We start from the raw sequence: 13,990 nt of genomic DNA, 5'->3' as shown, positions 1-13,990 counted from the left end.
CACAGTGAAGAATGAGCCCTTTTCCCTGTCTTCTCCAACTTTTCAATATTCCAGTGTCTCTCTTACTCCACTGTACATTTCCTTCATTATCCACATTTTTTCATTTTCCACCTCCATCTGTTTCATCTTAAAAGGACCCTCCATTTAAATTCATCACACATTCAGTGTAGTTGCTATGGTTAGCCTATTTGTCTCATTTCAGTGCAACGAGGCAGATGGAAAGTATTGCTGGTATCATGGGACATCTATAAAAAGTATGAGAATAGTTCATTCTCCCAGTAGGAAGATTTGCTTCCATGCAAACTGTAGTCATTGGTATGTTCTCATTTCAGTTAGTTATGGATGTAATCAAAATTTGGTAGCACAACCACAGCAGTTAAAAATTCCAGCTTTTCTGATATTATTACGATAAATATGCAGGGCCTAGATACACAAAACTGGAAGGAGACCTCTCAGTTCTCTACATCTACACAGTTCTGCCACCCTGTACACTCCAGCCTGGTTTTGTAAAATGGAGTGATGCCTTCCTGCATAAGGGCTTCTGATCAGTGAGCACACAATTCACAGTATTCTACCTCAGCTGCCAAGTAAGAGCGGGTCAGTCCAAATTTGCACCACATCAATAAGAAGGCAAACACACTATATAGGTGAGTAGTAGGGAAAATGATCCTAACTTGCCAAAGCTACGTAGCTTCTTTAGAATTAGTTATTCAGATTGTATTCCTTGTGTGACCGCTTATCTGCCAGGGTATTCTCTTGTAACATTTTCAAGACTTGCTCACTTGGACGCATGGCAAATTTATACGATTTGCTGATTGAGAGTATAACCCTGGTTGACTGGAATTACAGCAGAGAAAAGAAAAATTTATACCAACTAGAAGTTATTATTATTATTATTTTTACAGCTTTGTCTCCTTGGGGAATGATGTGATGGCTTACCTTTCTTGCTCTGATTATGCTGGCTTAGTGCAAGGGGAAAGAGGACAGCAAGAATGCCATCAGTTTAGAGCTGTGCTCTTCCAGGTAGGTGTTCAGGAGAATTGAGTAGTGGCACCAAACAGTATAATACTCCAAGCACTTTCCCCTTCTAAACACCTACAGTATGTGCTACAGACAATTCATTTTCTTATAAAAAATAAAGTAAAATGGGTGTGTTTTTTTTCCTCAAGATCAGGTAAAAATTCTGCAGAGGCAGGTGTCGATTTTCTGCAAGGTATTCCTTGCACTATGCATTCCAAAATAGTAGAGAAAGCTTTGCTTAGAGATCTCAGAGTTCACACTGAAATAGGCGGGTTGATGAGCCAGTGAATTAAATATAAGGAAACAGATTGTCCTTTGCAAGTGTACTCATAAATGATGTAGTTATTATAACAAGGAGTGGGTTCATTTCCCTTTTTTTTTTTTTTTTTTTTGGTGTGTGTGTGCGGGGAGGGAGGTGTGGGGGAAGTGTAACAGATATTTCATGTGTACTGATCCTGTCACTAATACAGCAAGCCTCTATTTCTAAGCCAAGAGAAGGTAAGACATGCAACATTTGGGATGCTCCATGTAGCTGCCACTGAGAACTTTACTACAGCAAAATCCCTTCTTGCCATCTGGATTCCAACACACCAAAGCAAGTGGTTTTATGACTTCACAAGCCATCCAGAAAGAAAATAAACAAGAGGCACAATGCATCTCTTGGCTTCAAGTACTAAAATTTGAGAGACTGTTTTTGGAACTGGACTAAACACACTGCTATCCAAAGGCATGAGTCATCTGAAAAGAGTTGACACAAGAAAACTTGGAATACAGACTACCCTTCATGAATTAAATATGCAATGAAGCATTTACTTTTAGCCCAGAGTCTGACAAAAATCCCCGGCACCAATTTACTCCAGGAAGGCCCTGGCAGGAAGGACAGGGAGGAGGGGATGCCACCTTGCTAACAGACTGAAGTTTGAGCTCACTAGTCTGACTTGTCCTTAAATATCTCAATCACAGCCCCTCCAGATGACTTATTTCAGTGCTTCACTATTTCTTAGAAAGCTTTCAAGTCCAACACATCTCTCTCTTGCTATCTCTCCCCAAATGTCTGCCATGGACACTGGGTAGAGTCTATCTCCTTCCCCTTTTGAAGCCACATTTTAGCAGTTAAGAAGAAATACAGTAATAGAGCCTTGTTTTCAGTGGACACACACACACACACAACCACCTATGTATCTACTCTTGCACACCATTCCTTTGCCAGACTGGCAGAGCAATTTCTGTGGAAGACAGCTACCATAAGGAGAGCTCCTACATGAAAACTCTCAGCCTCAACCCAAACAGTTTGGAGTGAGTGACCAAACCGTAGCATCTAGAATAGAACACCAAGCTGTAGGTTCACTGCCAAAAGCCTTCCCTGTAACAGAACACATTTCATTACGATGGCAACATTTGAACTGCTACACTTACACCACTTATTTCATTATAAATCACAATTGAAGTGCACGTTCTGCCAGCTCTTCCGCTACAGGCCATCAGCCCTCTGCAATCCCATGTAACATTTACATTAATTTTCATAGTTTAATTTCTCACTCGTTTAATTTTTAATAGGCTGCACACGAGGGGTTATCCTAGGTGCAATCCAATTATCTACTCAACTTCTCCAAACCTTTTTGAACAAGTGTAGGGTATTTTCAGTGTATACAAAGTATAGATAACAGTATTTAAAACTTGCTTTTTCCACACACAATGCTAACTTGCAGAAATCAAGGGTGTGAATCTATAAGCCTTACAGGCACAAGCAGCTCACATCCTCTGAAAAAAAAACAGACGACTTGTGCAGCAATAGTTTGCAAGATGAGATCAGGTTCTAAGTTATTAAAAAGCACAAAGAAATTCTTACAAGCAAAACAAAATCCCATACACCCCCATCTCATGCCCCAAGCTAATTTTGAAGCTTCTGTCTGTATTTTTTTCCATTACAATACCTTTTTCTCCTGACAGTTTGCCTGACGCTCTACTTAATTTCACTTCTCCTGTGCTGCTTAGACAGCAGTCTAAATAGGTGGAACAAAAAGCACAGGAAGGACAAAGACAAAAAACTTAAAAAGCAACCAAACTAGATACTTTGGAGCATTTTTATTGGTAATACTTCACATTGATGACTTAAATGTGGGTGCCTGTCAGTGGACTGCTCAATTGTAATTTAAGTACTCGTTCAGGTGACTCATTTATCCAAAGTGGGAGTTGGATGCTGAGCACTAATGTAAGTGGCCATGCATACTGGAAGAAGATGGAGAATGGAAATGTATAAATGCATTGGATGATTCACTCCTGAAATAGGGAGTGACATTTGGACTAAGGAGCCTTCTAAATGTTCATTTCAGAAATCTACTGTCCTGTTAAGCTGTACGAGGAAAAAGAAAACCATCCACAGGGACGAAGTTTTGCAAAAGTCTTAAAATGGGAAAGCAAAGCAGCTGAACTCACTGCAGAGCTCTCCCAGAGGCAGAAGATGAAAACTGTTTACAAGAAGAGACATAGGTGTCATAGATGAATACTGCAGGGCATAAGAGGACTCTGCAGTTGTCATACAGCCCAGCTACAAAGGCATTTACACTAGATATTTAAGACAGACATCTGTCCTTGCAGATCACACAGTCAACTTGTGCCCCTAAGCAAGTGGTCAACAAAGCACCTACACCAAATACCTGAAGCAGTCTCCGAATTCCCCTTTCTCCCATCGCTCAGCAGAGTCTCTGATGCAGGACAATGATGGTATTGATCGGCAGTTTCCCACCAAGCAAGGTAGGGTCAGGGTAGCAAGGAGCTTACCTTTCCACTCCTTTTATAGGACAGAGTGACAGTATGCCTCAGTCATTTGACTCCCGTATGTTTTCTCAAAACTTAAAAAAGATGTCTGCTCTGAGTTGCTCTGAAAGAGTCTACTTACAACTTAACAGTTCTCTCTGTTGTGTGTGCATATACATGCATGTGTTTCTTCCTTAAATTAATGAAGAGCAATCAAAGACACCCCCCTTCCCACCCCCAGACCTCAGGTCTCCTTCAAGCATACTCACGGCTCCAAAGCGAATAGGCAAGGCGACAGTTTACTCGTCGATAAAACTGCTTGTTTATGGGCCAGAGGACTAGCGTGCATAGTTGAATGAAGTTAATGATCAGTCCACTCACAACAAAGACGAACCCAATGAGGAGGTGAACGATGAACTGGGTCTTCAGAAAGGCAATGAAGCCCATGATAACCACTCAGAAGCGTGTGCAAGGGCCGTCACTCAGAATAATTGTCCTGAAAGAGAAAAGAAAGCATCTAATTGAGCCTGGATTTACAAACCCTGAGGAAGGGGAAAATGGGAGCACTGTAACAAACAGTCTGTGCAACTCCAGCAACAGAAACCCAGCCCTATAAACCTCCCCTCCGAGCCTGCCTCATTCAGGTGTTCACACAACAAATTGGAAGTGATTTGCACCATCAGCAAATGTTAAAGTAAATCTTTATTTCCAATTTACAGCCCACTAACAAGATTATTGTTAGCTGAAGACGAATCTCACACCTCTTTTCGGACAAAGATCATAAAACTGGACTTAACGCTGGGAGAAACACAAAGATCCATGCTCACAGTGAACCAGATGAGCCACCACCAGCCAGCGAGCTGGACTGCAATCACTGTGCCCTCCTTGAACTGCAACAGGAGCCTCATCCCCCCTGCACCCAATAAACATGGGTTTATTGGTATGCTGAGTCTCCAGGGCCCTGTAGATGAACTGATGCCCTCCTGGCCTGCCTCCAACACCAGCACTCTGTGCACACTTCTTATGAACAAGCATGGAGTGAGGGCTGCTGGGCTTCAGCAGCTTTGTTTTGCACATGCTTTGATTAGAACAGCAGTGAAGCCCATCTGCAGAGCAGGTTCTCCACCCCGCAGCATGTTTCATGATGAAAAGAGCAGGGCTGGTCATTAGAGCAGCCACCTGGCAAGCTACATGATGGAAAAAGAAGTTCTGTATTACCACATTCGCAAACCATGCCAGAGCAAGTTTAGTAACTTCTCATTTTGTCAAGCCACAGTTCCACAATCAGATATACCAGTCAGTACAGGGGAAAAAAAAAAAAGTAAAATAATAAAAAATCCTTAGGCTAAGTAGCAATATAAACTCAATCTTGGAAGAGCTTTGGCACAGAAAATTACCTCCCTTGAATTAGCCAGAGCATTAACTCAGGCACAGACCTCATACCTACACCTGATGCAGAAAGCTGGGTGACATGTGAACCAGCACAAAGTCAAGGTATCTTAGACAAGTATGATCCAACGCAAATCCCACCAGCACAAATGTAACCCAACAAAATGTTTTAAACAAGCCACCTGACTGAGTTTATTCCGAAACCAAGCTATCTGGCACTGTTGGGTACTAGAAGCCCTTTAATGAGGCCAGCCAGGCTGTCAAACCACATCCTTTATGTCTCACCCAAAAAGTGAAGGCATGACCCTCATTTTCTACTTCAGCCAAAGTTTGCTGAAAGTATTCATGTTATGTCTCCCTGAGTGCTGCCAATGACCAGAACCACCAGTAGATGGTAATAAGCACACTTGACAAGTTAAGCATCCAAAAGTGATACAGAAGTTCCCAGAGCCTGAAAATAAAGTACCTGCCAGCTGTCAGGAGCCAGATGCCACCTGCTTACATGATGGTGCTATTTATAAAACTCAACAGCAATTTTACTTAGCTTGTTTTCTTACTGTCTCTTCTACACCTCAGTTAGTGCCTTTCATGCAGTGTCTAGTTTTTTCACAATTAAAGTCTGTTTGCATCATTCGTAATCTAGCCACTTCAGAAGTACATTACAGAGGAGGAAAATCTGTTTCAATATAGCAACTATTGTGCCTACCACAGAAAGCAAAGCAAGTTGAATAAGCTGATACTGAAGCTTAGGATGAATAATCTAAATTCTCCCAGTGTTTTCCTATAAGAATGGAAGGAACATTTCTTCCATGAGAATCAGCTAGGCAGGAAAAGGCCTTCAAGGTCATGTCCAATGACCAACGTGACCTACTGAGTCCCATCACTAAACCACATCTTTTAGGGCCACATCTCTAAAATACCCCCAGGGATGGTGACTCCACCGTTCCCCTGGACGGCCCACTCCAGTGCTTGGCCACCATCTCTGTGAGGAAATTCCTTCTATATCCAATCTAAAACACCCCAACTCCCAGTCCAACCAAGCCTGAAGAGAACAGTTCCCCCCTTTCCACACAGCTATTTCTTTGCTGGTGCCTGTGCCTGTCACGGGCGTCACAGTTCTTACCACCTTTCAAGGCACAGCTTGGCCCCTTTCAGGTAAGGGCCAAAGTGCATGCAAACAGCGGGGAAAACAAGAAAATTTCAAGAATTATCCTCAAATAAAATCATTTGGCTGTACTTCCACAGACTCTTTGCTTTGAGGAGTCTGGAGCATGCTGGTGGTTGTACTTTAAACTGAGGATGTTGCTGTGTTAGACCCAAAAGGACACATCACATTTTACCCAAGGGGAAGCTGGAGACACCCTGTCGTGTTGCTTCTCCAGCTTTCTGCGTATGGAAGTAGGATTTACATCACCCTTGTGCTCTGGGCATTGCCTCACTCTGGCAGGACTCCAGAGCTGTGTGGCTCTGCCTGGGGACACGGCCTGGCTGCCTCAGCCCACACCCCTGGGCACGTAGGGACTGCAGGCCTCAGCGGTGCTGCAGCCCCAAAAGAGCTGGTGTCCCTCTGGCGAGTCACTCATTTAACAGCACTCGATTTTCTAAGATATCTATGAAGTTAATCTTAACCCAGGATTTCTTTATTTTTCTGCGTTCCTGACCACGTAAGACAGAGAGGCGGTTCAGGGCAGACCAACAGGCAAAGGACAGTCAGGTCAGCAGCTGTTTTACTGAATCCCAGAGACAGGCAGGGAAGAGGATGGGGAAAGCACCATTTGCTGGAACAAGCAGCATTTATACCACTCTCTGCTAAAGAGCTGAGTCTTGAGGCTCCTCATTCACATGAATTTGCTGGCATCTATAAGATGCAAAGTGCCTCTCAGAAAAAAATATCATCTTTCTCCTTTACCCAGCCTTCTACGTTCATGAATATCGTAATGATTAACCTGCTCTGAGACCTCCACCTCTCTGTTAAATGTGGTTGAAGTTGGCCACCTAGTTCAAAAGCCATGAGAAAGGAGAATGGCAGAGACAGCAAGAGTGCATCAGCCCAATTTCATTAAGAAGTCAGCTTAAAAGACAGATGCAGTATACTCACTAATCACGTTACAGCCATTTCAAGAAATATGAGTTTCTCTGTGAACTCAGAAGTGAAAATTAAGCCATTAATCATTCTATATGTACAGTATTTCCAGTTTTAACTCCAGGCTTTAATTCATTTATTGCTGCCATGTTGTACAACCCTCTGAAATTCATAAGGTATACATGAATATGAGCGTGAAATTAGGAACTGGCCCACCAGTTCTAATACTCCAGCCCAGTGAGAATTCCCATGCCTGACACCAGAAGCTGCTGCATCCAGTCCTCACATCTTTGGCCATTTGTCTTCAGTTTTCTGAGCAAGCTCTGTTTCTATTCTTCAGCTGCTTCTGCTCTACTGTACCATATTTATCTCCACTTATGAAACTAATTACTGACATCCTTTGCTCTGAATATGTTGCTCCCACCCTGAATTCTAGTATTTTACCTACCTCCCATTTTTGCTAGTTGAGAAATCACACAAAACCCCGTGATACTGAATTCTGCCATTTGCTCTTGTATTTCTCACGCTGAGTTTTGTAAGCCTCCTTGATGTTTGTATCAACTTGGCAAAAGCTCTCTATGAAGAAAAGCTTATAACTTTGCGAGTGAAAAGCGGTACAAAAGGCACTTTGTTGGCCATATCTCATCGACAGCATCCCCACCATTTTTTTCAGAATTCCACAAATTCTGGTTATTGAAAACACCCAAGGAGAATTAAAAAGCTATTTTTTGTTCAAAGTGAGGATGATTTGTTCCATGAGCTGCTTTGTGTGGATAAGTGGGACAGGTATGAATAGCAGCAGCCAGGGGTTGATGAAAACTTCTTTCAGTACACTTTCTGCTTTCCAGTTTCCTCTAGTGACTCACTTTGCTTTTACAGCCAGCTATGAAAATTAGTACCATAAAGCATCCTTTCCCTTACCTCCCTTTACAAGACGAGAAAATCCATGGGTAGTAATCAGCTAACAGTCAAGGCAGAGATGTGACGGAAAGCATATAACGCCACTGCCTGGCCCTGTTTGGTGGATAAATTGAAGTAAAGGTCCCAGTCTCATCAACCTCACATCTCTCAGAGGCACTACATTGCCATAGGGGCAGTGAATTATTGTCCTGGACATTTCTGGGACACACCATGCAAGAACATGCCAGTTATTTAATGAGTTGTGTTGAATGCTTACAAGTTACTTCCTCAGTTACCTCTACGAAAAACTTTTCCCTTGCATCTTATACAATGCTCTTCTAGCTAAAAGCCAAAAGAGCACTGGCTATCCAGCTTTTGAAGGTGTAATGATACAATCACAGCAAACACTCCTCCTGTAAGAAAATGCTCAGGAAGAAAGTAAGTAATCAATAGTCTTCCTCTTCACCCACTGTACCACATTTCCTTCCAAGATAAGGAATTTGGGAGCCTGACCCACACGATGCAGAAGAATTACAGAACCAAAGGACAGTAATTACCCAGGGTTTTGCACCAGACTTCAACACAGCAATCTGAGGCTCCTGCCCACTCTGCCATGTCACCACTAAAAGCAGTCTCCCCTCAGGCCTGATTTATTTTAGAAGTGCAGTTTTGTAAGAACCACTGGCAACAAGAGCTGTGTAAGTAGCTAGAAAACACAGCTTAGATAACAGCAGTTAGTCAGTAAAACTGGAAAGTGAAAGGAAATAACGGGTAAAAATAGTTTTGGTATCCATTTGAACAGCCTATACTCAGGATTCTCCAGATATACCGTAAAATAATAGACAACTACTCAACCACATCCCAGACGGCATGACATACTGTCTGCCATAGACCTAGCATTTAAAACGTAAGCACAGCAGAAAGATCATCTTAGTTTCTGATACAATATAGATTTAATTTCTCTGCGCATCCCTCAATGAGATGAAAGGCTAGTTCAGAGTTCATTAAAAAATCCTGCTTGTCATGAATTTTCCAAACCAAGGTGTATGGAAAAGAACATTAAGCCAAACTCAGGTCACAAAAATGCAAGTTTGTTTCCAAGCTGGGAGAATTACGAATATGATCTTAAATAGGAAAAAAAAAAAAAAAAGTTGCTGAATTACCATTGTGAGAATTTATTCCTTGAAATTTTGTCATTCTTGGCTTTGAAACAGCATGATAGTTTGTAGAAAAGGTTAAGAGTGAAAGATTATCTCCACTATCTGTCTCAAATACGTTCAATTTATCTGTCTAGATCTACAAACCACTAAATCACAGAAACTTCCAGTATTGTCAATAGGTTTGGCTCAGTATCTTTAGAGATTTTTGATGAATTTATTGATGAGATTAGTCTATTTACAGCAAATAGGAATACCTTTGCTTGACTCATCATCCTAATGAGATGCTAGTACATCAAGGTTAAAAAAAAAAAAAAAAAAAAAAAAGCTGTGTACATTGCTCTGACATTCATCATCATTTAATAGGCGTGCAGACTGAAGAAATTACCTGGAGAAATTACCCGTAGCGGAAGAACATGAAATAAAGCGTAGCAGACAACTCTAGGCATGATGTGATGGTCACTCTGGAGAGCAGCAGTCAGAGCAATAAAGCTTTTTGTAAAAATAAGAAACTCTTACAAGATCGGAAAGCAAGCCACGTGAGGGACTCACACCCTCAGCAGAAACACCAGTCCCTGCTCCTGCCTCCTCTACTCTTTGCAGCTCTTATATTATTACAAGACTATGAGTTTACCGACTATGCTTCAGGAGAGAGTAGGCTACGAAATAAAACGTGGCAGTGAATAATTGCCAAGTACCAGCGAGCACCACTAGGGAGTGACCATAGAAAAACATTCAAAAGACTTGATGGAACCAGAAGGGGATAAAGCAGCTCCTGATACTACTTACCACTGCACTGGAGGGGCAGCCTTCCTTTCCTTTCCTGCCCTGAATGAAATGTTATCAGTATGATTAAGCCTCCTCGCTAGCTGCAGAAAACACTGTTAATGCCTCTGCTAGAGGTGAAATTGTATTTTCCTAACTTGTTGCTACAGCATTACAGCTGCAAACACAAACAGTATTAAAATGGCTATTCTCCAAATTTGATTTCAACCATTTCCTTTTATTGTACTCAGCACATGCAGAGAAAAAAAAAAAAAGAGCAAGTCCGCACAAATTCAATTTCTGCTCAACATACATCCCCAGTTAGCTCAGCCTCTATTTAAACAAATGGATCAGATAACCGAAATGAATCCTGACTTGCTTAGAAGTGTGTCGACCGCAAGGCAGCTGCCACAAGGAAGAACTGCTTGGGAAATCTCTCTCATCGCAGGCATCGATCTATGAAGAAAGCAGGGGTATTTTCGTAAGTATTTGCTCACGATGTGAAAACTGGAGCCATGGTGTTGCAAGTTCACTGGGTGAAACCAGCCCAGATGACTTCAGTGATGCTCAGCCCCAACAGTGAACTCGGGTGACATCATTTTTTCCATAGCACGGCTTCGCTGCGACTGCAAGACACTACAGGATTCTCGTTTTTGCTGTCTGGTGACAAGGCCTGGCTGTGCATGGATGTACCTTGTGTTTATTTCAGGAGGACAAAGAGGCTGAAGGTTTAGCAAACTTAGGACAGCTTCAATTACAACACATCATTCACAATTGCTTGTAGGTGTTGGTGTGCCGGTTCTCCCCATACACACGCAACACCACTTGTCATCTTTCAGCCTGCAGTCTGGCACTTTCGCTTTACTACAAGCCATACTGATTTATTTATTTATTTTGGTGGTGGTGGTGGTTCTGTCAATTATTTTTTCCTAGAACTATATTATTACACAAAAAAAAAAATTAATTGCATGTAAAATTTAGCCTAGATAATTTGAAAACCCTGCAAACTTGTCTCATTTCTCACAGGCACACATGGGCTTATGGGTACGTACCCACTTAGAGATACTTGGAAGAGCCCTTGTAGACCTCAGCCTTAACAAACCAAACCCTAAATTTGAACGTTATTAATTACAGAGATCCACCAGACTGCAAACATTTGAGTTCAAATTTGAGTTGTGTGACCTGCTTGCTGTCAAGAAGAAAAATAACAACAGCCACCACTTATAATTTTGTTCTGTGTGGCTTACAACTCGACTCATTTTGAAACCCAGACAGACAGATGTTACTCCAGGTTTCATCTTTAATGGAAGGGGCCAAGTCAAGAGTTAAGGGCAAAAAATACAAGGTATTCAACCCTGGATGACAGAACCAGAGAGAAATTGCTCTTTAGTAAGCCTTACTGCTTTGGCACGGCAGGGCACAGCAGGAAGGGATGCCTCCAGCTCTCGTGCAGGGAGAGGGGGAAAAACAAGGCTGCGATTCACAAGAGAAAAAAGGGGAAAAAAAAAAAAAAAAAAAAAAAAAAAAAAAGGGCAAAAAGAAACAGCACACAGCAAGATATGTGATGATGCAATGCATGAGCTTGAACACTGTCTGTATTCTGTGTATTTTAAGACATAAATAGGAACTACAAACTGCTTTCCAAGTTCCTCATGGCTCTGGACAGGCAGTTAAATATGACTCTGTCAGAAATGGCTGTCGAAAACTTCTGCCAGTCTTGCTCCTCTTAGGAACTTGTAAGCTTCCCCCTAACCCTTTTTGTTTGTGAGGGGCTATTGCTCCCCCCCTTTGCCACTGCAGCCAAAGCCCAGAAGTTCCTGTCCCCACGATGGGAGACCTGTGGGTGCAAATCCTTGCTAGCTCCCTGGTTTCTTCTCTCCCTTCCCTCACATCCCACCCTCCTTTTTGTTGCACATCCCGACAGCTTGCTGGCTCTGTAAGGCATCCCACTGCGTGCCACGGTGCTGCTGTGCCATCCAGCCACTGTGCCCAGCACCACCGGCACTGCCCTCCCATCGGGTATTCAGTCAGTACCTCAACCCCAAATTCTGAAAAATGCTGTCAGGTTTCCAGCTCGCACAGGCCTCGGGAGTAAAAGCAGGCTGGGGGAAGCTCTTGGACAACTTAGCACGCTCCTGCAGGTCCAACAGTTCCACTTCAGGTGTCCGACTGTAATTAGCCAAGTAATTTGTCCTCCTAACAGCTCTCTGCAATCTCGTTCTGAGTGCAACGACAAGGTGCTCTGCCCAATTGCAACTGCAACAGACAACAGGCAACGCTGGGATATTAAAATTAACATTTTAGGTGTTTAAAGTCAGCTCACACAATGTTTAGTCCTGCACTTGTGATAAACAAAACCGCCAGCAGCATCATGCAAGCAGTTCTAAGTGCTTGCCATGGAAAACAAGCCAGCAAACCTCTAACAACCACAGTATCTGCACGCTTCTGACTTGCTCCAACACACATACACTTTATACATACTTTGCTACAACACACATACATATAACATGCTGAGGATTTATCAGCCATCTCCAGGAGAGCAGCTGTAGGCCTCACAGACTTTTATTTTAACCCAGGAGCTCTGCTGGCATATGGAAGGAAATGGTCTGTACGTAATGACCATCGTAATCAGGGACAGGGTAAGAACTGCAAGTTAGGAGAGCACGGACTCCACAATTTACACACAATGTCACAAGGCTGGGCTGGCCATAAGAAGTGTTCTTATCAAGTCAGCACATCATTTATTCCATCACACTGCTGTTTACGTGCCTATGTGAATGCTACAGAGTATCTGCGATCCCATAAATACGTGATAAAATTTGCATTTTGACAGAAGCATGAATCCTTTTTTCAGGCAACGTGGCAAGAATATCAAATCTCTTCCCTTCCCACAGAAGTAACTGATGTCATTTGAATTTCTCCTGTTCGGCCAAGGCACAGATTATCAAACACACAGTAATAGGAAAGTCAGAATTTATCTGATCTGTACTCTCTTCCAAAAGGACAGATGAGAAGTAGCAATTCTTCCCAACTCATAAATGGCGTGGATCCAATCCTTGCTTGACATTTAACTTCACAAACACTGAAGACATTATACCTGTGATGGATTTTCATTTTCTCTGACTCTTGTTCTCTGCAGCTCCCTGTTACTGCGTCATAAATACCTTGAATACTGGGGGAATGGTTCCACTGACCAGCAAAGGTGATACCAACAGTGCCAGAGGGGCTCCGATTCAGCACCACACACACGTACAGAAATAAAACAATAAAACTCAGGCTTTTAGTTTGATTTCTAAAAAAAAAAAAAAAAAAAAAAAATTACAACTAAACACATTCCAGTTGATGAAAATAATGAAAGAGGACTGAGATCAAAACTTACTATATATTCTATCACAAACACGCAACTAACCACAGAAATAACTTGTGCTATAAGTTGCCTTGGTGAGCTCTTCTCAATAGAGCTGGAAAACAGTGCTTTTATTATTTTGAAGAGCTCAGGACTTTTGCCCCACCTGACTGGGGGTCAAGTCAAGATTTAAAGCACCAGGAAATCACATTCTGCATTTAGCAGCTCTATTATTTGCAGCCTGTCCTATGGAGCAAATGCTTATGCTTACATTTTCCCCTCAAATGCAAGCACTTTCAATTCCTGCTGTGAAGAAAGACTTCTTGCCTTAATTACTTCTGGTTTCGATAGAGCTAGCAGGTGGAGGGAGACTATTTTCTTCATTTCGCCTAGTTCATTCAAAGTTGAAAACCCGACTGGGAGCTGAAGAAGGAAAGAGTCTCTCGCAATCTTGGTACAAAGAACAGGTGGGAGAAAATAAGGTCTCAATTTTAAATGGGGCGAGACTTTCCGGGGTACTTAAGTCTTGTTTTTCCCCTCACAGTAGTGCTCTGTTCTGAAAGTGAGCATGTT

The 13,990-nt window shown here is 42.3% G+C and overlaps 1 protein-coding gene across 3 annotated transcripts in view; it reads right to left on the bottom strand.

Moving 5' to 3' along the window:
- The window catches only part of AGPAT3 (1-acylglycerol-3-phosphate O-acyltransferase 3), a 48,377-nt gene that overhangs the window by 13,637 nt on the left and 20,750 nt on the right, over positions 1-13,990 (bottom strand). For all 3 annotated transcript variants that reach the window (XM_032186137.1, XM_032186147.1, XM_032186157.1), the window contains one exon: positions 4,047-4,273. In XM_032186137.1, the coding sequence (XP_032042028.1) occupies positions 4,047-4,224 (178 nt within the window). In that variant the 5' untranslated portion in view covers positions 4,225-4,273. The remainder of the gene's footprint in view (positions 1-4,046; positions 4,274-13,990) is intronic.

This window comes from Aythya fuligula, chromosome 1, assembly GCF_009819795.1.
Source record: "Aythya fuligula isolate bAytFul2 chromosome 1, bAytFul2.pri, whole genome shotgun sequence".
In the NCBI taxonomy this organism is placed as follows: Eukaryota; Metazoa; Chordata; class Aves; order Anseriformes; family Anatidae; genus Aythya; species Aythya fuligula.
The sequence above is the reverse complement of the archived record's forward strand: the minus strand, read 5'-3'. Positions and strand labels throughout refer to the sequence as shown.